The sequence below is a fragment of the Anser anser genome (assembly GCF_964211835.1).
Source record: "Anser anser genome assembly, chromosome: Z".
NCBI classification, from domain to species: domain Eukaryota; kingdom Metazoa; phylum Chordata; class Aves; order Anseriformes; family Anatidae; genus Anser; species Anser anser.
In genome coordinates, this window is record NC_139723.1 from 68,554,428 (window position 1) to 68,581,675 (window position 27,248).

Here is a 27,248-nt window from a genome sequence, read left to right on the forward strand (position 1 = left end):
CTGGTTCTATCACTGCTGCACTTTGCTTGGTTCCATCAAAGTTCATTCATCATTTATCTGCACGATTCTTATTGCAATACCCTGGACGTGATATATAGCAAACACAGTGATAACATACAGTATTGTACAGCAATTAGTGTCATACAATTTAAATCATGGGCAGTTCTCACCCAGCATCAAACCCCTTGAGGTGCACATCTGACTTCATTATTCTTCTGCATTACCCACCAAATGAACCCAAGTCCATGAGCAAAAGCAACCCCATAGATGGGTTTGCCTTTGCCTGAGGGAGGAATAACACAGACTGTCTTCCCAAACATGTTTTTATGTGCACTTCCAGGGAATTTATCCCCCTCTACCATACATAAATTTTTTTATTGGGCAGGCACAGATCAATTGGCAGAATCCCTCGTGTTGACTAACCACGTGGCCTTTGCTAAAAGTGTATCCCCATGTTTGAATGTCCCAGCACCTATTGCTCTTGGCGTAGTCTTCAACAGCCCATTGCATTGTTCGATTTTCCCAGAAGTTGGTGCATGATAGTGGATGTGGTTCACCCGCTCATTGCCATGCTCTTTGGCCCAGGTGTCTATGAGGTTGTTTTGGAAGTGAGTCTCATTCTCTGAATCAATTCTTTCTGGGGTAAGACTTGATTTTCGTAGCCCAGAATAGCATTCTGTGCAGTGGCATGGGGCACAGGATGTGTTTCCAGCCATCCAGTGGCTGGTTCCACCATTGTAGCACATGGCACGTGCCCTGGTGGGTTTGTGGGGGTGTGATAAAATCAATCCACCAGGCTTCCCCGTATTTGCATTTCAGCTGTCATCCTCAATACCAGAGAGGCTTTAACTCCTTGGCTTGTTTAACTGCAGCACCATATTTCACATTTATGGATAACCTGTGCAATAGTGTTCACAGTCAGGTCCACCCCTCGATCACAAGCCCATCTGTATGTTGTGTCTCTGCGTTGACAGCCTGAGATGACATGGGGCCAATGCCCGTAACAAATAATTCAGCCTTATGTTTCCAGTCCAGATCCATCTGAGCCACTTCAGTCTTAGCAGCCTGATCCACCTGCTGGTTGTTTTGATGTTCTTCAGTGCATGGACTCTTGCGTGCATGAGCATCTACATTTCATACTTTTATAATCAGGTTCTCTACCTGGGTAGCAATATCTTGCCACAATGCATCAGCCCAGATGAGTTTGCTTCTGTGTTGCCAGCTGCTCTACTTCCATTGCTGTATCCACCCCCACCAGGCATTTGCCAGCATGGTTAATTCCCTCAGGTACTGGATAGCTCTCTCCCTCGTGGTCCACTTGCCTGGGTGGCACACATCTTCCCTGAAGGCATATCCTTCCTTCACACCTGACAGGAGGCCCCTCCAGAGGCTGAGGGCTTGTGCCTGTTTTCCAGTCACTTGTCAATGCCGCCTTCGTAAAGAAGGATCCCAGCTGCTTGGCTTCCCTGCCCTCTCATTCCATGCCACTGGCCCTGCATCAGAGCAGCCAGGTGACAACATGCTCACCTGGATGACAGCTGAGAACTTTTCACATATCTCACAGCTCAGGGACCGGGATGGGGTTGTGACTGCCACGTTTATGAGATATGCCTCTTCCTTCATCTGTTCTTGTGATGGCCATGCTTCAGAGTAGCCTGTCTTGTCCTCTTCTTCCTCCTTCCTCTTCATGGTAGGAGTTTCTTCCCTTACTAAATGAGCGTTGACATCCATAGTTTTGTCTTGCATGTAGGGGCGACTGACACCATCTCGGGTTGGTTCTCTGGCCCAGCATCAGGGCCTCTCTCCGGGGTTGGAGTAGCCACATTGTTTATGTACTCCCCACACTCCATGAGTGGTATTCTTGAATAGTTGTTTAACATTAAGCAAAGCCTGAAACACATTCAGGAGACATAACAATAGGAACACGCTGGTTTGAACATCTGAAGGATATTCAAAATTCTCAAGGGTTATTGTGGCTAGCTTGGAGGAGAAGGGGGAGAGCAATGAGAAAGGGAAGGTGAAGGAGCAGTGGGAAAGCACCCCCCCTTGCCCAGTGCCCAGCCAAACCCTGAGCAGCACCCCCAACTCCACCCTGACCAGATCCCCCAGTTTATTGTTCAGCATGACACCACATGGTGTGGGACACCCCTCTGGCCAGCCTGGGCCAGCTGTCCTGGCTGTGTCCCCTCCCAGCTCCTGGGGCACCCCCAGCCTCCTCGCTGGCAGGGCAGCACGAGGAGCTGAACGTCCTGGGCTCTCTGTAAGCAGAGCTCTGCAATGACTAAAACATCAGCATGTTATCAGAGTTATTCTCATCCTAAATCCAAAACACTGTTCCATACCTGCTACTAGGAGGAAAATTAACTCTATCCTAGCCAAAACCAGGACACCATAGTATCTGAACACTGAGCAATGTCTAGCACTCGTAAGTGATGTCAGTAATGCCTATATGGGGTTCCTTCCTTCTTCCTTTCCTGAGAAAGCGGTGGTACAATTGCATCCTTTTTCATTTCCACCTTCCTCAAACAAGCTTACACCAGAAATTTCACTCTCCTCGCTCTTAACCTTGATTTGCTCCCAGTGAAAACCACTGAGAGACAAACCATGCTGTAACAGCATAGAACATAATCACACTACAGGTGTTGGTAGCAAAATGCAGCCCCCACTTGGATACAGAACCATAGCGTCCCTTTTCAAATCTTCAGAATTCAGTTATTCATCAGATTTTCATATTTCATTTTTTTAGATATTGGAATCTGCAAATATTTGTGAGCTTTTCTCTCTCTCCTCTCTCTCTCTTTTTTTTTTTTTTTTTTTTTAATAGATGTAATTTCTGATTGCAAAACTTGACAAAATCTCAGGAAAAGACCAGAATATAAAATGTTATTTTTTCTCTCAGATTCATTTTAGAAGAAGGTAAGTATTACATCTTTTTCCTGTTTTGTAGCCTCCTGTCCACTACAATTCTGGGAACAGTAGTTTTCCAGAATCCTTTCTGCCTTCTATGACAGCTCAGGAAAACACCTAGTGACTTTCTGTGATAGAGCTATGAATTCATAATATTTTATCAAAGTGGTCTGAATTATAATTAAAAAAAGATCTTCCCTTTGATCTACATCTGATAAAATATTTTAACTGGCAAATTAGCAGAAGATTTGGCACAGGATGCTTTTGACTGTGATAACATTTGTAGGACATTGTTGTCAATTTCTGTATTTCTGCAAAGTGTTGGGATTTTTATTTTATTAAGATCATACCACCAGGTACATCAAAGGTAGGTAGTTCTACATCTTAAGGTGCTGTGTAGTTTGGAGGTACAAGAATAGTTTATACATTGGAATTAGAGTGAAATCAGCAGTGCAGCAAGCATTTGATAATTTACTCTGTTTATCAGAGCAACAGGTGCAGTAGAATAAAACAAAGAGTACAGAGCTTGACTGCTTAAGTACCTAATCTAGCTGGGGATCACTACACCATCTGCAAACAGAACTCAGGCACATTTTATTGGGTTTACATGGCAAGGTTTTTGTAGCAGGGGGGCTGCAGGGGTGGCCTCTGTGAGCAGAGCCCAGCAGCTGCTCCATGTCAGAGCAGAGCCAGCTCCAAAAGGGACCTGCTGCTGGCCAGAGCCGAGCCAGGGAGCAGCGCTGGTTGGGCCTCTGGGAGAGCAGATTGAAGAAGGGGGAAAAAAAACAACTGCTGCACAACAGCAGCTGGGACAGAGGAGTGATAACCAGCCCTGGAGAGACCAAGGTCAGTGCAGAGGAGGGCAGGAGGTGCTCCAGGCAGGCAGCAGCAGTTCCCCTGCGGCCTGTGGAGAGGCCCCTGGTGGAGCAGGCTGTCCCCCTGCAGCCCACGGGTCCCACACGGAGCAGATCTCCACGCTGCAGCCCGTGGAGGAGCCCCCGGTGGAGCAGGTGGATGTGGCCTGGAGGAGGCTGCGGCCCATGGAGAGCCCCCGCAGGAGCAGGCCCCGGGCCGGAGCTGCAGCCCGTGGAGAGGAGCCCACGCAGGAGCAGGGGGCCTGGGGGGAGCTGCCGCCCGTGGGGGACCCGTGCTGGAGCAGTTTGCTCCTGGGGGATGGACCCCGTGGTACGGAGCCGTGTGGGAGCAGGTCTTGAAGAGCTGCTGCCTGTGGGCAGCCCCCGCAGGCTCAGTTCGGGAAGGACGGCATCCCGTGGGAGGGACCCCGCGTGGAGCAGGGGCACAGAGGGACCGAGAAGGAGCGGCGGAGAGGAAGCCTCAGGGACTGACCGCAGCCCCATTCCCTGTTCCCCTGTGCTGGTCAGGACAAGGAGGTAGGTGAGGGTGGATGAGGGTAAGGTGTTTTTAGTATGTTTTTCGTTTCTCACTGTTCTATTCCACTAGTCATAGGGAATAAATTACATCAATCTCCTTATGCTGAGTCTGTTTTGCTCGTGACAGTAATTGTTGAGTGATCTCCCTGTCTTTATCTCAACCCTTGAGCCCTTTCCATGGTATTTTCTCCCCAGTTATCCTTTGAGGAGGGGGAGTGAGAGCGGTTGTGGTGGAGTTCTGCTGCCCAGCAGGGTAAAAGCACCACAAAGTGGGATTACTTTGTACATACAATGCACCCGTTTTTAAGTAGTAAAAACGCACTGCGAAGTAAATACCCCTTTCTCTGTTTAAGCCACGCTGCACAATCAAGAACAGCACGGTTCCTGGCATTATGTTTCCTGCCTCGAGACTGGTGGCACTTGAAGTGCTGCTGGTAACAACTCAGCTCTCCTACACCGGCACCGGGGGCCGGACCAAACTCGGGGTTAACGCACAGGTAACTAACACGCACCCCTCCTCCGCGGGCTGACACTTCGGCGCAGCCCTGCTGCCCGGGGACGGGGCTGTAAGTTACGGGACCCGGCACACGGGACCCGGCACACGGCACCACCACCGGGGCTCCCAGCGCTGGGCGGGGAGAGCCCGGCGGGGGCCGCGCCCCTCCCTCAGCCCCGGCTGCGCGGCGGCGGCGGGGCGCCCCCTCCGGTCGGGGCAGGCCCGGCGGGCCGCTGCCGGGACGCTGCGGCGGCGCTGCCGGCGGCGGAGGCGGGGTCCCGGCGCCGCCTCCTCCGCCCCATCCCGGTGCCGCCGTCCCCTCGGCGCCCTCCCCGGCCGGCTCCGGCTGGGGCTCGGCGGCTGCCATTGGCTTAGCGGCCCCATCCGGGCACTCGGCGCAGCGCCGCCGCTCGGCCCCGATCGTCCCAATATGGCGGAGGTGAGCGGGGAAAGCGGGCCGGGGCGCCGGGGTTCGGCCGGCTCCCCGCCGCCCCCCGCCGCCGCAGCGCCCCCCGCGCCCGCATCGCCGCCGCCGTGAGGCGCCTGCGGGCCGGCCCGGCGGGGCGGCGGGGCTGGCGGGGCGGCGGGGCGGGCGGACGAGCCTCCGGCGCCGCCGGGGCAGCGGGAGCCTGCGCGACTAGGCCGCGCGGCGGGTGCCGGTGCGCAGCCCGCGGAACGGGGCCCCCCGGCGGGCCGGGACGGGGGAACGGGCGGCGGGGGGGGGAGCGGGAGCCAGCCCCGGGCTGCCAGGCGGGGAGAGGCGGCGGCCGGTCCCGGCTGCCTCCCGTCGCCGCCGGCCCCTGTCACGTCCCGCCCCGGCCGGGGTGGGAGGGAAGGAGCGGGAGCGGCGGGGCCGGTGCGGGGCCTGCGGCGGGGTGAGTGGGATGGAGGGGAGCGGGGGGAGCCCCGGCGGCGGAGGGGAGGGACGGGCGGCCGCGAGATGGGGAACGGTACCTGCGGCGGGACCCCGCGCCTCACCCCTCTCTCTCCTCTCCCCACAGGCTTCCTTTGGGAGTTCGAGCCCAGGTTCGTCCTCGCCAGCTTCTGCCCGGCACCCTGCCTGCCTGCCTGCCGCACGCCGCGCTCTCCCTCCTGATCCTCCCCGCAGTTATCTTCTCTTGCCTCGTAGTTTTTCTAGCGCAGCACCTTCACGTAACTAATCGCCTGCATGATTTCCAAAGAAAGGGATGCGCGCCGAGAGTTCATCCCCTAACTCCCGGTGCAGTTAGTAATTGCCAGCTGGGAGCTCCAAACGAACACAAAGTTTTACAGTGCTTTTAAGTCAGCATCTCAGGAAAGCCATGTAGTCTGGGTAGAGAGAGAGAGAGACTGTTCCTCTTCTTGCTGATAACTACAGGCCTGTGTGAATATTTGACTTCTTAATATTACCAGAAAGCACTTAAAAGCATAATTATATCCGACTGTTAAGGCTTGAACCACTGTTAAGGTTCTTTGGAATACCTTCCCTTTACACAAGCAAGCGTATTTAACTTCATCAGGGCTACTCATGAATAAGTATTCTGGGGAGTGCCTTTGCTTCTGTCCTGCTTCTATTCTGCATTAGCTACTTTTCTTCATTTTAACTGCTCTTACTGAATTTGGCAAGTTTGTGTTACTTGAGTATGGGTTGGATATTGAGTGCTCAAAGACGCTGAGGGGGGACTTTTTTTTGCCTAAAGTATGAGTTGTGTAGATCTTCCAATTCAGTTATTCAAATGTAAAATTAGTTACAGCAGTGATTAGAAACAACAGTCTTGAGCATATGAGTATATATGCATGTGTATGTATATAGACACATGTATATATACTAGATTAAGATGTTTCTCAGTTCTTGAAAAGCTATGGGATCAGGATGTAATAGCTCACAGTGGAAAAAATTCAACACATAATGTAGTTACTGTAATTGGAGTAGTAGTATCAGCTATGCTGGGAGATCCATGAGACCACAATACAAATAGCATGTGAATAAAAAGCATTTTTGGCCTGAATGTTTCCTTATTGTATGGTATTATGAACTTGCACAGTATTGTCTTAAGCACGCTAAATGGACAACGTTTACTTTAATTACCTGCATGTAAGGAACAAACACTTATCGTAATTGCTGAAAATTAATTAGATGCTCTAAGACTCAGCAGTGTTAGTGTATACGAATGTCTCTTTGAAGGCTAGAATCAGTGCAGTGAGGGATACTGCTTTATTTTTTTGAAGAAAAGGATTGAAAATTTGTAGGTATTTCCTTGATGCTCAAAAGAAGTTCTTCTGAGGAAATAATTCCTAATAAACCTTTTCTTTGCTTCTCATCAGCCAAGGATTGCAACAGAGCACTAGTATGTAATAACTAGAAGGCGAAACCAGAAGCGAAAGAAATATCCTAATCTGCTTACTTTTTCCATCCTGAAAGCCCTGAAAGCAAGTCCGCATTGAAGTATAAAACAACCCCGTATTTCTGTAGTTTTCTTTGACTTTGCAGTGCAGAATTATTTACATCTGAAAAACTTGTCGAATCTAATGATAAGGTTTCTTAGAGTTGACAAAATGCACTTAAAATAATAACAGTACTTTTGGGTGACTTACCTCCTTGAGTAATGAAAAAGTCTCTGTCGGACCACCACAGGGCTGTCACAATGGCTGGTTAACTAAATGTGATCCATTAGAAGCATTTTGTTATTTCCCATATATTTTCCTCTCTATTTCTTGAGACTCTGCAGAGTTTGTTCTTTCTTTCTAGATCAAGTGCCAAGACTTGAGCTAAACTAAGTGTGAGGCTAAACTAAGCTGAAGTGAGTCTCACTGTGTATTTTGCTGTTAGTAGAAAGGTGGTTCGTCAGCTAAGGTAGCCATTTACCAGTGAAAAACTAGGCTAGTTACCATATAAATCATTATAAATAGAATCAGAGACTATAAATCACAGCCTCTGGATTTGCAAGGTACAACTGGCATGCCTGCAGCACCTGATATCTTGTGACATGCATGCTTTATACTTCAACAGTGTTTTCAAGGATGATTTGAATGGTCTTTTATCCAGCAGAATACTCATTTGGGATTGTACTTCTGAAACTGTTTCAGTAGTTCAGATAGTTCTTCCAAGTACTGCAAGAGAGAAAATTATACCTATTACTTAGAAGTATGAAAAGGGAAGGCCAACTAAAACAGCTGAATTTGTCAGGTAGCTAGGTGTTTGTTCCAGTTATTCCATTGAAAGTTTTGACCCCGTATGTAAAAGAATACATGCAATTTTTTTTTTTTCTGTGTTGTAACTTCATGTGTTGATGTAGAAAAAATAACTCAGATTAGGGTTTTTTTTATAGTTGGCTCTTTATCATCTGAGGATCATGACTTTGACCCTTCTGCTGAAATGCTGGTACATGATTATGACGATGAACGTACTCTTGAAGAAGAGGAAATGATGGAAGAAAGCAAAAATTTCAGCTCTGAAATTGAAGATTTAGAAAAGGTAAGAGTGACTAACCCTCTTCTAAATGTCCATATGTGTTGTACCCTTTTTACTGTAAAGAACACTCAACCTGTTCTTTAGTTTGCATTGTATAATGCAATTTCCTAAAAAACGCCTTTGCAGCTTGTTTAAAAAGAGGAAAAGAAAATCAGGTTTAGTTAGGAGATAGCACTGCGTTCTCACAAAAAGACTGAATTTGGCTTTTCAAAGGAATTAGTGACAGGTTAAGTTCAGACTCTTCTTCATTTAAGAACGCTTTTACTTTGGAGGAGAAACCACTGAAGCTGGCTTTAAAAGTCCTATTATCAAATACCACTTCTTATCACTCCTGAGTTTTAGAAGTTGGACATAAGTAGAGATTATACATTGTGAGTGCTCTTAAGTTGACAACTAGCTGTATTTCATTCTGTTGGTCATTTTTTGCTTTTCCAGTCTGGAAACAAACATTTATGTTTTAGGCGTGATGGATCACATTCATTTGCTATGTAAATTGTAGTTTTCTGTCTCTGTTTTATCAGTTCGGCAGTCGGTGGGTGTACAGAATGACCAACATGCTCCTTGGCTTTTCATATTGTGTATTTTACACTGTTTAATTACATGCTTTTCCTGTTTACACCTCTTGTTCATCCGTGTCAGTGCATCACCCATTTTAAATGTCTGTTGAATGCTGAACACCCACAAATTGACGCTACTTGAATTACCATTCAGTGACCCACTTATATTGCTCAACATAACTGCAGATTTTGGTCGAGTTTCAGGAAAGTGTAATTTCTGGCATCAGATATGAAGCTGTATCTGTGTAGCCCATATAAAAAAAATTAAATACTGAATTGACAGTGAATTCAATGAACTCCTGATTTTTTGTCCTTCTACATGTACAATTACTTTTTTGCTGATTATGAACTTGTAGTTACAATAACAAAGGAGCTTGCCAAGTCTAGTGGTTAAAATGGAGTTATTACTCCACAAAATGATCTTATTGCCTCTATAATAGAAGGAAATAGAACTGAGAGCCACTCATCTTAAACACTTTATTACTTTAGGTCCCGATCCTGGAAAGACTTGGACATGTGTTTACGTTTACCCATTGTGAAAAGTCTTTGCAGGACTAACACCTTAGCTGACTAAAGAAAACAAGTAATTTAATCAGTGTATGAGTTCAACAAGAAATTTTTAAAGGTAATATAACTTTTAAAGGTATAAATATTGGAAAATATTTCTTATTCTTTGATGGCTTGAATCAGGTAAATTAATCTCCATGGTTTGTTGTTTTATTAATTGTCTTAGGTTGCAAATATGGTATTTAGTAGAATCATTTGATCAAAAACTGTCTGAAAAAATTATAAATCCAGCCTTTCTTTCGATTTTTTTTTCATTCTAAATCGTTAGCTGTCTTTCTCATATTAGCTGCTCAGCAGTCACTACCAAATATGTTGTGCGGAAAATGGAAATGAGGAATAAAGAGTTGCTATTTTGGTTTACTTTTGTGGGTTTTTGAACTTACACATGCAGCTGTAACTATGTAGGACTAAAATCTTCAAGTTTTTCTGCAGTTCTCTCTTGTAGGGGGGTTGTATTCCTAGTGTATCTTCTCTTGAAGAAATACAGGCAAATCATCAGATAAGGATCAATGTTTAGTAATCAATTACTATTTAGTTTCATCTAGTAAAGATTTTTCTTGAATAGTATGATTGGACTTCACTATATGCCAATAGAGGTGGTGATGAATTATTTCAATTCTGTGCCTGAAAATACTTAAAATCGTGATTCAAGTTTTCTGCTTTCAATTAAGTATTTCTTTGTTTGTTCTTACTTTTGTTTTTCAAAATACGTCTTATCCGTTTAGGCCTGAACTGTTCACAAGTATTTGGCAATATGTTAAAGTGTTTGTAAATCCTCTTGTATTAGGAAGGAAACATGCCATTGGAAGATTTACTGGCATTCTATGGCTATGAACCCACAATTCCAGTTATAGCAGGTTCCAGTGCGGATAGCTCTCCAAGTGAACTTGCAGATGAACTTCCAGATATGACTCTAGATAAAGTAAGTTGGAGAGCCATCTTTACCGGTATTACAATTTAAAAGCAGAAATCCAAGTGACCTCAAATTATGTTTGACTACCTCTTTATGTTACACAATGTGTATCTTTGTCAATTTCAATATGCAATTGATAATTACTGTATTATTTTGAATTCATTAATTTTCAAGGACATTGAAGATCTGATTCTAGTTACACTTATTGCACTTAAAAATGCATGGCAGTTTCAATGGCAATTTTTAACAGCAAATTAGAAATTTTTCTAAAAGTTGAGATGAGAATGAGAAGTTTTTCTAAAATACGTCCAAAGAACTGTAGGGTTTTGTTTGTTTGTTTTTAAAGAGAAGTGGGATTTTTCCCCAAAGCTCTATATTTTATTTTAGTATATGCAACATCCAGAAATAATAATTCTGGATTCCAGCATACATGTTGCATATAAAAATTTATGTGGATAACTTGAAAATGCTGTCGTGGATGTTTGGAATGTTCCTTTCAGATATGTATCATTTGGGAAGATCTCAACTTCAGGGAGTGAGAGAGAGACTGTATTTACCTACAATGACTATATGCATTGCATTGCTGATGTAAAAACTTGAGCTTATGTGATTTGCAGGCTAACATTGAATTCTGAGATTTTAAGCTGATTTTTGGTTGTAAGGAGTATTCAGACAGTAATTTGGATTATAAAGTCTATAGGTAGTAAGTATATGCTTTTTTTTAATACTTTCTGAAAGTATGATGTAATGGTAAACTCCACGGAAAGTAGAGTATAACGATGGCTCTGCACATCTGATTCTCATTAGGATTCATGATTGTGTTGAGGCTACAAATATGTAGTCAGCTTGTTGTCTAATACCATTCTTCCCCTCCCTAACCTGCATTCAGAGGGATTCACACGTCTGCTAGTTGAGGAAGTGAGCTTTTTCTTTCTTTTTTTTTTTCTTTCTTTCTGTCTTCTTCCTTTTCTCTTGTTTAACCCATGGAAAATTCAATTTTTTGTGTATTTTGGTAAGATACTGGGTTGTCTATTTTCTGTAACTGTCTTTTCAGCAAAAGCCTACCAAAGTTCCTGGCAATTTTTTTTTTCAGAGTTTAGAGGGTAGCAGGTTCTTAAAGTTTCAATGTATCTGTGATGTAAAAAATGGAAATTGTCTCAAAACTTTAGAATTCTGTCATTAGTGTTTTTCAGTGGAAGCAGTTGGAGGAATGTCTGAGATTGATAGTTGCAGAGGTTTTTTCTTGTACCTTTACTTTAATAGAGGACAAAAGGGAAATGAGCCCCTATGTCAACTCTGAAATAAACAGTTATATTTGTTCTTGGATTTAGGAAGAGCAAAGCAGCTTTTTAAGGAAGGGAATACAATCTACTAAATGATTTCCTTCTGAATATGAGAGGGCACTTCTTTACTGTGAGGGTGGCAGAGCACTGGAACAGGGTGCTCAGAGAGGCTGTGGAGTCTCCTCTGGAGATAGGGAAAACCCGCCTGGATGTGATCCTGTGCAGTGTGTGCTAGGTGACCCTGCCTGAGCAGGGGCTTGGACCAGATGATCTCCAGAGGTCTCTTTGAGCCTCAACCATCCTGTGATACTTAGGGTAAAATAATTCGTTTTAATTAAATTATCAAAATGTGATGAATCTGAATCCTTGCTGGTCTGTACTTAATAGATATTTTGAGGTTTTTTTATTGTTGTTTTTTAATATTATTTTGTTATTATTTTCATGATACAGGAGGAAATAGCTAAAGACCTTTTGTCGGGTGATGATGAAGAAACACAGTCGTCTGCTGATGACTTGACACCATCGGTTACTTCACATGAGGCTACAGACTTCTTTCCTCGGCCATTAAGATGTAGGAAAACTAATTTTGTAACAGTATTCTAAAGAGTCCTGGCATTATATACAGCTTCCTAGCTTAACTGTCAAATTTGCAGACTGCTAACTTTACTGGGAGCTAAGAAATAGTGCTTTGGGGGATGTTGGACATGAATGTTGTCTTTCGTAGTTATCACTAATTACCTGAAAGACCTATACTTGGTACCATGCTCAAAGAAATAAAATAAAATTGATTAATTTTGCTACAAATACAGTAACTTTTTATAATTACTATTTAGTGCTGTGTTGAGGAAAACTTTTATGATTTTCGGTATTTTAGTGAATGACATGAATATTCTTTTAAGTTAGTGTTTTTCTACTAAAACTTTGCTGCCATTTTTAAGCCAGTGAGTCCTCCATTCAGCCTGAGGATGTGAACGGGGCTGTGATTTCTTTGTGATTTTTTTCTTTCACAAATACAGCACTTTTCTATAGGACTTCATGGGGTGAGCCAAAGGATTTTTATCATGGTTTTAATTTGGCAAGTGTCTTAAGCTATTTCTGGGGGAGTTCAGCCTTCTAGAGATGAAGGATGATAAAGGTGCTGCCTCAGTCACCTGCAGTTGTAGTTCTTCACGTTTCTAAGGTGTAGTCTAAGACATTCATATTGAAAGAGATATTCTAAACATTATATCCTAAAACCCTATTCTAAAACCTTAAAAATTACCGCGCACTCGTTAAATTAAGCAAACACCAAATTTGGTGGCACTTAAACGTTACTCATGAACCGTTAACAAATACGACACTGAAAATGAGGCAGCTTTATGGAAAAACCCTCATCTTGCTTAGGATTAAGAAACAGTTATCTTTGTTTTCAGCTACCATGTTTTTTCTATTAGAATGTTCCTCTTTCTCTATTAGAACTTTTGGTTGGTCATTTTAAATCAAATATTTACTAATTGACACCATTTTACTGTGTCTGTCCTGTTGGCAGTCTTCTCTTTTTTTGTGTTCCCTTTTCATTTCTCTAATACTAAGGTAAAGTTAAGTTAAACATTGGATTAATTGGAAATAAATAATTGCAAGTGATTATCCAGGTATAACGTTATTTCATAAATTCGCGTTAGCTTCTTATCTGCTTCTTCTAGCAGCAAAAAGAGAGAGACTAGTGATTCTAATAATGACGGAAGAGGAGCCTCTGTCAATATATTCTTGGATTTTGTCTGTGATGTTGACAGTTCTAGTAAGGTGTGACAAAGTTAAAAAATGCAACCCTATTTTTGAGCATGTTGTAGTTTGAGAATACAAAATAGCTTTAATCTTATTATAATGGTAGATCCCGTTCTACCAGGGATTGTACATCTATAAAAATAGAATTACTTCAGAATACTGTAGCAGACTGTTCCAGATTCTAAAATATGTGTTATTCTGTGAAGTACTGTATTTGAATTACATAGACCGCTCTGCTGTCTGCCTTCCCAAGGAGAGGAAAAAAAAAAGAGTAAAAAAGAGTAATCAGTGAGCTGTCTTTTGCTTATTCTGTTTTGTATACTGCTGCTGTATCTTCATGTTGAAGCAGCCTTGTTTAAAATAATGTTTTGAATACCCATTAAAACTTCTGGTTAAAGTCTTTGCTAGGTAAAAAAGACTTACCTTATACATTACCTTTTTTTTGATTAACTGGGGCTAAGTTTTAGCCCTGGAAGTTTTTTTATTTTCCCATACCTTTTCAATAAGGTACAAGCCTTAATTGAAAAAAAAAATGATGAAAAGAAAATGATTTTATTTCCTTTATCTGTTAGCAAATTGTTTCAGTTGCAGCGAGGATGAATGTTTCAGTTCTGTAGCATACAAGTACCAGTGCTTTCTGACTTAATGCTATAGTTTGCTATGGAAGGGTAGATCAACAGAATCATGATCAGTGTCTTCCTGAATAAAAGCAAGTGTTCCTTTCAAAAGCAAAAGATAACAAATTTCTTGTAGTTGTGTTTAAACTGAAAATGCTTCCCAGCTAAAACAAAACTTTTTTGTGTCTGAAGCAAACACTACGTGTGATGGAGATAAAGAATCAGATGGTGAAGATGTAGAAGCAGACAATGGTAATTCATCTGAAGATTTGAGAAAGGTAATTATTGTTTCTTAAAACAAACAAACAAAGTTAATGTATTTTTAGTAGTACAGTTTCGATTTTATATTTTCAGTACATATTTAAAATAATACCTTCGTTCTGAAATTCCCTGCTGAATGCCAAGTAAAGGGCATTTTTTAATGCTTCCTTATGAAAAAAAAATATTGATCATATTTTTCTCCTTTTTTTTTTTTTTTTTTTTTTAAATCTTCAGGAAATAATGGTTGGTTCACAGTACCAGGCTGAAATTCCACCTTACCTTGGCAGGTACAGTGACGAAGAAAAGGGTAAGTTCTTCTGCCTATTTTACTTTTTATCTTATGCTTTTATGTAGCAGTTGATGGAAAAATATTAATTAAATTTTTTATTGTAAAGTCAATGACATAGTTAAAATCTCAGAGGCTTTAAAAATACTAAAAATGTGAAGTGATGCAACCACATAATTACTGCTCAGAAATGTGATTCTACAACTTCGAGAAGACATTCTCAAGAAGACATATGAGTGTGGATTACAACGTTAATTCAGAAGTAGCTAGTGATCTTAGGAGGAAGCAAACACTGGGTCAAGAAAGAAATACTTTCCTCAGAGAATCATAACTGGGCCGTGAGTTTGTAACTTAGTTTACAATGAAGATGTTCAAAACAGTATTTTTCTTTAATTGCTTTTTTTTTTTTTTGGCAAGCAAAACTGCGTGGGCTACAAAATGGATATAGAAAGCATAATAAACTATTTTTAATTTCCATGGTATGAGAAGGAGATATAGGTCCTGATACATTTTGTCTTTTACAAAACACATTTTAAGTACAATGTTATTCCTGTGTAAATTTGGATTAAAAAATGCAGTTGTGCTTGAATAGAAAAAATAATCTAAGAGTTTTATTTGGTGTCTTTAAAGGTTTTCACTATGAGAAAAGTGTAACACAGTTGGCTTTGATAATAAAAAAAAAAAAGAGAAATTTTCTCATGGCTAGAACAGCTGTGAAATTAAGGAACAGTTTGGGAGATACCTTAATAAATTTTTTTTCTGTAAGTTTTCAAAATTCTGTCAGTTACTTGCTTTCAAAACGACACATTTTGTGGGAATATTATTCTAATGAAGCATATCAAGTCTTTTCACCATTGCCAATGATTGTTTCTAATAGAGAAGAAGGCTGTTAACTGCAGAGCTGGAAGCATTAGTGAGTGCTGCCTAAGAGCCGTAGGGCAGCTTCCTGTTTTCGAAGATTCAGGCACGATGCTTACCAGTTGCAAGAAATGGAGGAATAAAACCAAGATTTTTCTGGATAGCCCTTATACTATGTATACTTCTTGACTTTTTATCAACCAAGAACTAGAGAATAACCAGAGGATGACCAGGAGGGAGTTAATCTAACAACTTTCAATGGAATGAGCTGATGCTAGAGAGAACTGGTGAGAGTCATGTCTGCTGGCCTTGCCAGCAATGTGGTAGCTGTCAGGATTGGAGAGCCCACGGAGCTCCTCTTGAGAATGTCAGGCATGGACTCCAGCAAGAAATGCTGGATTGTCTTGATTAATGAAAGAGGAAAAAAATAAAGGAGGTAGAACCTGAGGGTCAGCAGCACTCAGAGGTATAAGGTGGAGGTACTCTGAAACACTGCATGTACTGGAATAAACAGGCTTCAGAGTTTTGGAATTACACTGCAGCAATTCCAGAATCATCCCCCTCTACATAAAGGTGATCCTGCAATAGCCTCTTCTGTGCTAGCTGAAGAGGTGGTGATGGCAGACAGGCTTACATTTCTGCTGTGTAGTCCCAGCTGCTGGAACTGTCATAGATGGCAGTTCAGTTCTTCTATACACCTTACGCTTGTAACATATCCGTTCGAAATCTTTCTATATTCTTATGCCATAGCAGCACTTCCTGAGAAGATGTAGCACTATTCCTCACCTTTGCTTAGTACTGTTCCCTGCAGTTTTATGAGAGGTTTGAGAAAACTCTTTGCCTCTCTACTGTAACATCCATTACACTTGTGTGTGAAAAACTCTAAATATTGCATTACGAAGAGATTACATGAAACATTATGTGCAATGTTAATCACACCTATTGGTCAGAGTTAAATTCTAGATTATAGATCTTATAATGTTTGCACAGACTGGCAAAGGTTCAAGCCATCTTTCATAGGACTGATATGTTGTCTGTCAAGCTACTTTAGAGGTACATACATGATTTCAGTCTACTATGAAGGATTATCCATCCTTATTGTTTGTAAAACATGCAGTGTACAAGTTTACAAAATTTCGTTGTTAATGAACACAAAAAGAAATAACATTAAGACCTAAATTCTATTCAGTTAATTATGTTTTGGCAAATTATGGTTGAAAATGATCAGTTAGCCACCTCCTCTTCTTATTTTTTTATTCCCAGATGTATAATATTTGAAATATTAAAGTATTTATCACTAGCAGACTTAAAACAGGGAGAAACTAAAGGCAAACCAAAAACACCTTCCCTCCATCCACCCTCTCCTACCTCCTCCCCCCAAGCAGTGCAGGGGAATGGGGGCCTCGGTCAGTCCCTGATGCTTCCTCTCCGCCGCTCCCTCACGGTCCCTCTGTGCCCCTGCTCCCCGTGGGGTCCCTCCCACGGGATGCCGTCCTTCCCGAACTGAGCCTGCGGGGGCTGCCCACAGGCAGCAGCTCTTCAAGACCTGCTCCCACACGGCTCCGTACCACGGGGTCCCTCCCCCAGGAGCAAACTGCTCCAGCACGGGTCCCCCACGGGCGGCAGCTCCCCCCAGACCCCCTGCTCCTGCGTGGGCTCCTCTCCACGGGCTGCAGCTCCGGCCCGGGGCCTGCTCCTGCGGGGGCTCTCCATGGGCCGCAGCCTCCTCCAGGCCACATCCACCTGCTCCACCGGGGGCTCCTCCACGGGCTGCAGCGTGGAGATCTGCTCCGTGTGGGACCCATGGGCTGCAGGGGGACAGCCTGCTGCACCAGGGGCCTCTCCACAGGCCGCAGGGGAACTGCTGCTGCCTGCCTGGAGCACCTCCTGCTGTACTTACCTGGGGGGCTGCAGGGCTGGTTATCACTCCTCTGTCCCAGCTGCTGTTGTGCAGCAGGTTTTTTTTTCCCCCTTCTTCAATCTGCTCTCCCAGAGGCCCAACCAGCGCTGCTCCCTGGCTCAGCTCTGGCCAGCAGCAGGTCCCTTTTGGAGCTGGCTCTGCTCTGACATGGGGCAGCTGCTGGGCTCTGCTCACAGAGGCCACCCCAACAGCCCCCTGCTACCAAAACCTTGCCATGTAAACCTGATACACATCTGAATATAACAGAGTGGTTTGCTAGTTTGTTCGTATGAAGATGATGTGTATATATGCATAATATGATTGAATCATCTAGCAGAGTACAAACCATTCCTATGGAAAGACTCTGTCTGAAGAGTTCAGTCCCTAATCTCTCCCTCATGGAACCTGAATCTCTTTACCACACCATACTGCAGAATTTGTGTTTTAACTGAGGCATTTGTGCAAAAACTGAGCTGCAATTTATAAGTGGCATGATGGTATTTGATTTGATTTCTTTTGTGTTCCTGTTCTCTGTCTTTGTAAAATAGCTTTTATGTTATAGTCTTTAAAATGTCACACCTGGTGTTAATGGATTTCTGTTTTAACAGCCTATGAAAACGAAGACCATTTACTTTGGAAGCCTGATGTGATCTCAGAAAATAAAGTTAAGGAATACCTTTTTGAAACCTTCTTAAGAACAGGAAATGAAAAAATGATTGGCAGAATTCCTGAAGGACTACATACACGGGACAATGAACAAGTATGTTTTATATCCTGTTCCATTTGTGACACATTGCTTTGTAATTAAGGTGTTCTCTTTCTTTGCTTGTATTATAAAGGCAGCAATACTCAACTTCATTATTTCTTCTTTTTTTTTTTTAGCTTAGATATTATTGGGGTCAGGATCTTGTTTGTAATCTTAAGCATGTGCTTATTTAGGCAAGTTACATGTATTTGAATGTTGGCAGTGTTTTGATCTTCTAATTGCCATACTCTTGACAAATCCAGGTGTTTTTTAAATAACTGCATATTTTACATTTGCTCGTTTAAACCTTGCCTCAACGTTTTGATAGTTTTAGTTTTGACTGATTTTTTAAATATTTTTATCATGAATAAAGCCAAATTCTCTTTTTTGGACATGAGGCATGCTCACTGAAAGGCTAGTTTCATAAATTTAGATTATATATGTACAAACTTTAACTCTTTTTATAAAGAAGAAGATTCTTCTTTATAAAGTTTGCAAATATACAATCTTTGCATATATTTGCAAATACATGATCTAAATCTTCTTTTATTTTATAGGCTCTGTATGAACTTCTCAAGAGTAGCCATAACGTTAAAGAAGCAATTGAGAGATACTGTTCAAATGGAAAGGCATCTCAGGGTAAGAATTAGTATGTGATTTTTTACAAATGCATTGGAAAAAAAATCTTAAAGTTATTTAGAAAAACCTTGAGTAAGAATCAGATTGACAAGCATTTCCCTTTCCATCAGGTCTTTAGCACAGATTAAGTATAATCTGTTGGAAATTTCTGCTAGGGAAGTTTGCAAATTTATGCAAGTTTACAGGATCAGCTTTTACACCTTTTCTTCCCTTCTTTCCTCCGCTGCAGCTGTAAGAATGGCACAGACTGAGGGATGGGATAGAAGCTGTGATTTTGCTCCTGTAAGGCAGTTCTCACCCTTGTTGCAGTATTTTTTTGAGTTCATGGTCAACAATCATAGAACGTCTTGGGTTGAACGGGACCTTAAAGATCACCCAGTTGCATCCCCCCCTGCCAGGAATGCCACCACTAGACCAGGTTGCCCAGGTTGTCCAACCTGGTCTTGAACACCTCCAGCGACGGGGCACACACAACAATAGTTTGATGGCATTTATACCAGAATGAGGAAAACATAGCTGGCTACATCAATGAGCCACGCTCTCTTCTTCACTGCATCAACATTGTGTTATGTCAACCCTAATCTGATTCCGCCGTATTGTTCTGTAGGCCTTTGGTAGAATTTGGAAAGCTTTGTTTGAATTAAGTGGAAAATGGACTTCTGCCTTGCTTGCCCCTAGTTTTATTACTTCCTTACATGAAAATCAAAGTTTATCGTGAGCTGGCAATGTATTCTTGCAGTCCTGTTCAGCTCTGGGTTCCACAGCACAAGAAGGGCATGGGCGTATTAGAGAGAGTCTAGAGGAGGGCCACAAGGGTGCTCAGAGGGCTGGAGCAGCTCTCCTATGAAGACAGGCTGCGGGAGTTGGGGTTGTTCAGCCTGGAGAAGGGAAGGCTCCGGGGAGACCTTACAGCGGCCTTCCAGTACCTAAAAGGGGCCTGCAGGAAAGCTGGGGAGGGACTCTGTCAGTGAGTGGAATGATAGGACAAGAAGTAATAGCTTTAAACTAAAAGAGGGTAGGTTTAGATGAGATAAAAGGAAGAGATTATTTACTGTGAGCGTGGTGAGGCCCTGGCACAGGCTGCCCAGAGAAGCTGCGGATGCCCCATCCCTGGAAGTGTTCAAGGCCAGGCTGGATGGGGCTTTGGGCAACCTGGTCTGGTGGGAGGTGTCCCTGCCCACGGCAGGGGATTGGAACTGGGTGATCTTTAAGGTCCCTTCCAACCTAAACCATTCTGTGATTTAGCAAAAAAAGTTCTGGAGTCTTAACATACATACTGCATAAAGCAGAAATGAGCTATGAGTGCTGCTGTAAGTTGATACTCAGTTGATATTGATCAGTGACCTATGCAAGAAGTATGTCAGAAAATTAATCTGATACTTTCATGATGTTTTAAGTCTTTTTTTGTGACAAATTTCATAGGAAATAATCAGTTTTTGAATATCCTTTGCCCTCAAGGATAAAAGATTTTAGAAATCAAACTTTTCTATGAGTCTTTATAGATAAGAGTGTTAGATTTGGGGTAGAATATCTATACAGTAGAGGAAAGAACTAGGTCTGAATAACCTATTGTTCTTAAGAGTGTGTTTGCATATTCATGCATTAGCAACACGATTATTTTATTCTCTGTAAAAGTTTCTTGAGCACAAATAATATGCTGTTTTTGGTATTGGCTAGAAGAGATGACAGCATGGACAGAAGAAGAATGCAGAAGCTTTGAACATGCACTTCTGATTTATGGAAAAGACTTCCATCTCATACAGAAAAACAAGGTTAGTGTTTTACAATTAAATGGAAGAACTGGTAGATGATATGATGCTGGAAATCTCTCAGAGCAATAAATTTGTCCAAAGTCATGTAGAAGTGTGAGATAACAACCAACATACTACAACCAGTTTGGTGTTTTTGTGCTAAGTTTACCTCAGATGTCATTGAAAAAGCTAAATGAGTTGATGTACTGTCTCTGAAATTGACTTACACTGACATCACTTATATTTATGCATTTATATTATGTTTTAGTTAAAATGCTTGTCTCTCCTCAAAGTATAAAACTTGCATACTGTGGCTGTGGGAAGGGAAAACACATCTTAACTTTCTTTTTATCACAAGAAAGGTGTAATTGTACAAAAGCAGGCTTAGCTCTTTGTGTTTTCAGAAGGTACTGTCCTCATCCATCAGGATTGTGTTTTCTGGCTAATTGAAGGAATTCTAATCTTGATCTGGATTGCTTCTAATTAACTCATTTGTGGTTGAAGAATAAGGATTGGATATTTTTTGATCAAAAATATATATCAGTATGGACACTTCCAAACTTTCTGTGTACTTCGTTTATGTTTTGATACCATCTTGAGTATTTTTTCTTTATGAGACTGATGTGTTTGTCATATTTCAGGTAAACTTTACAGTGTTCTGGTTGCTATTGAACAATTATTGTCAATTAGTCCTGCTCTATACCTGGCTTAACCTGCCTTATGATAAATATTTGGGTAGTTCAAATTACAGATGGACCTTACCAATAAACAGTAATTCACCAGAGATTCAAAGAAGTAATTTTTAAATTTATTTTTAGTATTTTTTTCAACATGCAACAAAGCACATGATTTGAAGTATATGTCACTACGGACTGGAATTTGTCTAAGAAAACCACTAGTTTTTATTCAAATAGGTAGAATGTCAGAAAGTCTGGGAAAAGTTCTGGGACCCAGCATAAACTGATGTCACTTGTGTATTGAAAGTATCAGTTAGTCAAGAGTTAGTGCACGGAGAACTTTTATGAAATATATTTCCTTATCACTCTACTACAAAGCGTTGGCTGGGACTTCAGATACTAGGTGGTGTATATAGACATCTGTTCATCTCCTTCCCTTCTTGCTATGTTGGTGCCTAAAATAGTGAGGCTTATTACTGCACCCAAGGCAGTTTGGATTTGCCTCTGATGCTTTTGTAAGTTTGATCAAGCTCAATTACAGTTTACTACCATACTGTATCAGGATATGTTTGTATATCCTAGCATATAGTAAAACTTAAACTGGAACTGTGAGCTGATGGTGATTTGAAATGTTTCTGCATCCAAAAATGGATATATTTTATAAGAATATTGGCAGAAGTAACATTTTTTTTCTCCAAGAATCTGACTTGTCATCCACTTTGGAGAAAAAGAACAGTTAACACAGATTAAAATGAATCTTAGGAGTCCTTAATACCTTCTCAACAAGACAACAATTTTGTTTTGTTTAAACATACTGCTGTGCATATCTGTTTTCAAGCCTCAACAGTTCCTGACTTTACGAAAAGAAATCAGTACTGAGTGTCTTTTCTAGTTCAGTACTCTTGGGTTATTGATCTGATGAGTTTTTTCCATTCTAAGAGCCTGTCGTATAATTTAAAAATTGTTACATAGTTTATCAGCTGAAATATTTCAGATACAGATACAGTTTCAATCTATTAAAAAGAACATACAACAATGTAATACAGTAGAACAGACATAACAGTTACATGAAACTTTAGATCTCTTCAAAATCTGTTTATTGAATTGGTTTGTTCCAGATCCTGGAGTAATAAATCTAACAATATTGCAGGGATATGGGAGCTGCAGAGATGACAAAACGTCTGTGCATTAATCTTGTCAGTCCTTCTTGCCTTTTTTTAGGTAAGAACCAGAACAGTTGCTGAGTGTGTGGCTTTCTATTACATGTGGAAGAAGTCAGAACGTTATGATTATTTTGCTCAGCAAACAAGATTTGGAAAGAAGAGATATAATCATCATCCAGGAGTTACGTAAGTACAATGCTAGAATATGTTTTCTGTTGCAAATCCTGAATGTAGAAGATTTTTTTCTCCCATCATTGCCGTGTAATGCTGCTGTGGCTATGGCAACTAAGATTAAGTTTTGTCATCATTCTATGCTCTGATTTCATGTTAAGTAACCCATTGTGGTTGTACTATTCTTTTAGGGACTACATGGATCGTTTGGTAGATGAAGCAGAAGCCCTTGGTGGAGCAGTGCACACTTCAGCCTTAACATCTAATAGTCGAACAGAAACCGTTCCTGATCAACAGCTAAGCATTCTGAACTCTATCACTGCCAATGAGTTGACAGGTAAATCAAAGAAAACAGAACTTTTAACTGTTGTGACTACATAAACTACTGTTTCATTTACATTTGTGTTCGTCTGTTTTTCCAGCATTGACAAATAGTGTAGCTACAGTCTGCCATGCTTCAGATGTGAACTGCCTGGATGATGCCTTTCCTCCTATGGACAGCTTACCCCGAGCACCAGTTAATCATGTGCCTGTTGGAACAGAAGAGTTGCTTAACTTGCCAAGCAATGGTGAAAGTGATTGTTTTAATTTATTTGAGACTGGCTTTTATCATTCAGAGCTAAACCCAATGAACATGTGCAGTGAGGATACAGAAAGACCCGCAAAGAGATTGAAAATGGGAATTGCTGTCCCAGAATCCTTCATGAATGATGTCTCTGTAAATAACCTTGGTGTGGACTTTGAGAACCATACGCACCATATTACCAGTGCCAAAATGGCTGTTTCAGTGGCTGACTTCAGTAGTCTATCTTCAAATGAGACAAACGGTTTTATCAACACCCACACTCTTCACCAACATACTGCCCTTCACTCAGAATGACTGTGGAAAATGAAACAAACAGTGGGTACTTTATGCAGTAGTAGTAAACTTGATGGGAGCTATCAGGTTTGCTTAGTCTTTCACTGGAAGTTTGAACATTATGACATCAGTGATGTCTTTGTATGTATAGAACTATATCTTGATTTATCAAGAGTAATTTCTTTTTTCAGTCCATAAATGTGGAAATGTCATAGGATGTTTGGCAGAGTTTGGGACTATGAGAACTCTGTGGTGCAGCTTTAAGCTCTGCTTCAATTTTTTTTTAAAGCCTGTAGACAGAGGCCACCATTTCAAAACCAGCACAGAAGTTCTGAACTGATTGGAGTGGCTTTTTAGTCTAAGTTACTTTTGCTGTAACAATTGCAGTGGAATAACAATGTTTACAGGTACCGATCCTGATCCCTGCCCAATGTAGCATTTTTTTTTTCTTATAAAGGCAGGGATGGGCTTCTTTAATTTAAACTGCACAAACATACAAGGATGTTTTTTAAATGGAACCTTCTCTCATGTGATACTAAACTAGAGCACTTCAGTTTACAAAACAGCAAGTTCATCTTGGTGGAAGCTAGCACAAGGGACTTAACACGAGTAAAGTATGAAGACCTACACTTGGATGCTGTTGCAAAATTATAGGCCATGGCTACCTTACAAGAAGTAATTATACTGCCAGAGGTGTCTGTGTACTTTAAACTGACTGGCTTAAAGAGATGCATTTTAGGCTGTTGTATTCTGCTGGGGTTTGTCCACAACTTGAAGAGTAACGTAATTGTGTAATTTAACTTTCCTAAGGCAGCTGTTGTTGCATAAACCTACAGTCTGCACAGTTTAGGATTTACCACTAAACAGTCTATGTTTTGGAAGACATCTTAAATTGTTTGGAGCACTGCAGTTCAAAGTGTTACAGTTTTGAGGGACTGTCTAGTTTATACAGAAGTAGTAGAACCTTGAAGTATGTATTTAAAAGCTTTTCTTTAGTGTGGATTGCATTTATTTGTTTTGTCAAAGTCATTGGCTGAAAAATGGCATTTTGCTAGCTTGGTCACATAGGAAAGGACAAGTGAAAATGTTTCCCATAAAAGTAACTATTTTACTTCAGTGAATTTTTGTTCCGTACATTGGGTCCAGTTCAGCCATCCAGAAAGTCTGTCTTGCAAACGCTTGTTCTAATTCTTGTGGGAGAGTCAAATCAAACACAGTATTGGTGTGTAGCATATTGTAGCATACAACTTGCAGGTTTTTTAATAGGAATTTTTTTAATAGGAATCCAAACCTTATTTCAGTAAGATTACTGCTTTCCCTCCATACTTTTCTTTGCACTGTTCATATTATAAACTTAATTGCCACTAACTTGTTTTCATTGTTCAAGTGATTTGATTATTCAAGTGATTTGCTTTGTTGATATATGTAATAGTTGCTTCAAGGTCATTCTGAGTAATTAGAAAGTAGTGACTAATATTTGAAAGGGAAGAGGGTATTTATTATGCATACTGTGAACTGCATTGTCATCCTGACTTTTGGATGCAGAGTATGGAGTTTATGGCATTGTAATGAAGATTGCTTTGAATTGTTTACACAATAGCACATTTACCATATTAAATGCAGATCAGTTTAGCACAGTGGACAAAAGTAGAGATAATTTGTAATCAGTTCTTAATTTATACATCCGGAACGTGTAATTTTGGTAAGTACACAGTAAATAACGGGTAGCCTTGGCCCTGTGTTGTACTCTGACATTTTTTAGCCAAGTTGTCAGCTTCTTGTTGCTGTGTTTTGTGCTGAACTTTGTATCTTGTTTCTTTTGTTTATGAATCAACACATTTTTATGTAATTTTGTAAAATACTGGCCATAATCCTTCATTGTTATACATTCAATTTTATCTATGGGTTTACAGTGAGTGGCTGGTGTGTATAAAAATCATTACACAAAGATGACTGAATGCTTATACCAGTTGCACTTAAATGAACATGCCCATTCTCATTAGCTGATGCAGTAATATATTCAGTTTATCTATGCATTGCTGAGATCTTAATGTAGACAGAGACTTGTCTAAGGTTTGGATTGTCAGCAAGTTGAATGGACACTTTAGTTATTTAATAAAGACTTTTGACCAAAATTCAGAAAATGATATGAGAGAAAAATGAATTCCGGCTAGTCTAGTAGATTTTTAAATGCTGATCTTATTTAGCCTGTTGGCTAGCTAGCTGGTATCGTTTACTTTTAATTCCTTGTTAAAATGAGGCAATAATTTGCAAGATTTTGTAAATATGTAAATTCTTCATATCTTTTTAGATATCTATTTCAATATTTTCTGACTACTTCTGTGTATAGGAACATTTTTGTGCATGCTTGATGTGACATTCATAAATTTGTACCACTATGACTTTATCCATGTAAAATAGCTATTTATTGAATTTTTCTTTTAAAAGCTGGACTTACATATTTTTCTCTCAGTTTAAACATTTAAATGGAGAACTTGTTACTGTTTATTAAAAGAATTGCGTTTTGAAAGTCAGCACGAAGATAACTGAATTGCAAGCATATGAAGAAATTACCTTGCCTTGGTTCTTAGATGGTGAAGCACAATTCTTATAACAAACTGTGATGAATTCTTTGTTCTTTGCCACGCTTTTTCTTCATAAAAACAAACCAAAAATCCATAATGGGCAATTGCAGTGTTGGTAAATGTATCCTTTTTATGTACAGGGAATCTGAAGAGGATAGCTGATTCATTTAGAAGTGTAACTGGTGCTGTGATTATAGCAATACTTTTACTTTTGTTAGTCATACATCATCTTCTCATGCTAGATTTTTAAATGTTTAGTTTTCCTCTTGTCATGCTCAAACTGCTGAATTTACTTGAAGGATGTACAATACTGTTTGAAGAATACTAAATTGTGTACAATTAGGTCAATGAATTGTACAATTGTTTCCTGTTTTTAATTTTTAAAACTGAGGGTCAAAAATGAATGAAAAAATCAGATCCAGTAGAACATAGTGATATTACATAACTTAACCAAAGTCTCTAGTGAATATTTTAACTTTGAATGTAAACTAATGGATAAACTGACCAATAGGGACATTATTTGCCCAGCATTACAAGCACATTGTCTACAGATGGGAAAACTAAATACAGTAATTTATAAAATAATGACCAGGTTACTATTTTTTTCTTTTATTCCTATTTTTAACTGAAAAAAAGGAAAATACTATCAACTGTAAAATAAGTACATATGGTTATAGTCCTCTTAATAAAACAGAGATTCCAGTTATTCTCAGTTCAAAGTAAGTACCCTGTGCATAACAATAAATTTAGTGACAATCGGAACATGTTTTAGTATCAGATGTTCAAGAGGAAGTCGCTATTGCATTGGTTTTAATATTTGTACATAAACACTGATTTTTTTGAGCATTATTTTGTATTTGTTGTATTTTAATATCTGGTGTACAGTTCCAGAAATAAATGTCTGGAAACCCTTCTTTACTTGTAAAGCTTTTCATGCATCTGCACCATGTTTGTTACTTCATTTTCAGAATTATTTAGCACTAACTGACCATGTTATAACATTCCGGGTAACACTAAAGTACATGCTCCCGCTCTGCCTCATGTAATGTGAAGCGTGACAAATGTAACATGCAGATATACAAGTAAAATAATAAGCAATGGTTTTCCTCAAACATTAGGGGTTAAGCACAGCAAAATCTTAGATAGGACTTGAGCATGGCTTCCAAGTAACAGCACAACAGCATAACCCGTTATTCAAACTACATAGTAAGCTGTGGGGAATACGTCTCTGTTCCTTCATTCCTTGCCCAAATCCATAAAGCCACAGCATAGATCCACACATCAGGCTCAATCACAGGTGTGGATAGGAAAAAATCGACTCTGCTTAGTCTTAGTACTTAAATTGTCCTATTTAAAATGTTATTTATAATCTTATTTTCTCTCATGAAAAAGGATTACTGATCTTGA

General features: G+C 40.6%; 1 protein-coding gene across 9 annotated transcripts; it reads left to right on the forward strand.

Annotated features, from left to right (window-relative positions):
* Nucleotides 1-3,570: 3,570 nt before the first annotated feature.
* On the forward strand, nucleotides 3,571-26,755 carry MIER3 (MIER family member 3). Of its 9 annotated transcripts, XM_083816958.1 has the most exons (15): nucleotides 3,571-3,753; nucleotides 4,143-4,298; nucleotides 4,652-4,795; nucleotides 5,796-5,946; nucleotides 8,103-8,248; nucleotides 10,157-10,291; nucleotides 12,016-12,136; nucleotides 14,139-14,224; nucleotides 14,442-14,514; nucleotides 17,860-18,011; nucleotides 18,554-18,635; nucleotides 20,313-20,407; nucleotides 22,285-22,412; nucleotides 22,589-22,734; nucleotides 22,820-26,755. In XM_083816958.1, exons 3-15 carry the CDS (start codon nucleotides 4,691-4,693, stop codon nucleotides 23,275-23,277), a joined length of 1,878 nt encoding a protein of 625 aa, XP_083673084.1. In that variant the 5' UTR covers nucleotides 3,571-3,753; nucleotides 4,143-4,298; nucleotides 4,652-4,690; the 3' UTR covers nucleotides 23,278-26,755. The 9 variants fall into 9 exon arrangements, with proteins under 9 accessions (XP_083673084.1, XP_083673083.1, XP_083673086.1 ...); XM_083816957.1 differs by having other exon boundaries at nucleotides 3,571-4,298; XM_083816960.1 differs by having other exon boundaries at nucleotides 3,572-4,298; nucleotides 20,316-20,407.
* The last annotated feature ends 493 nt before the right edge of the window (nucleotides 26,756-27,248 follow it).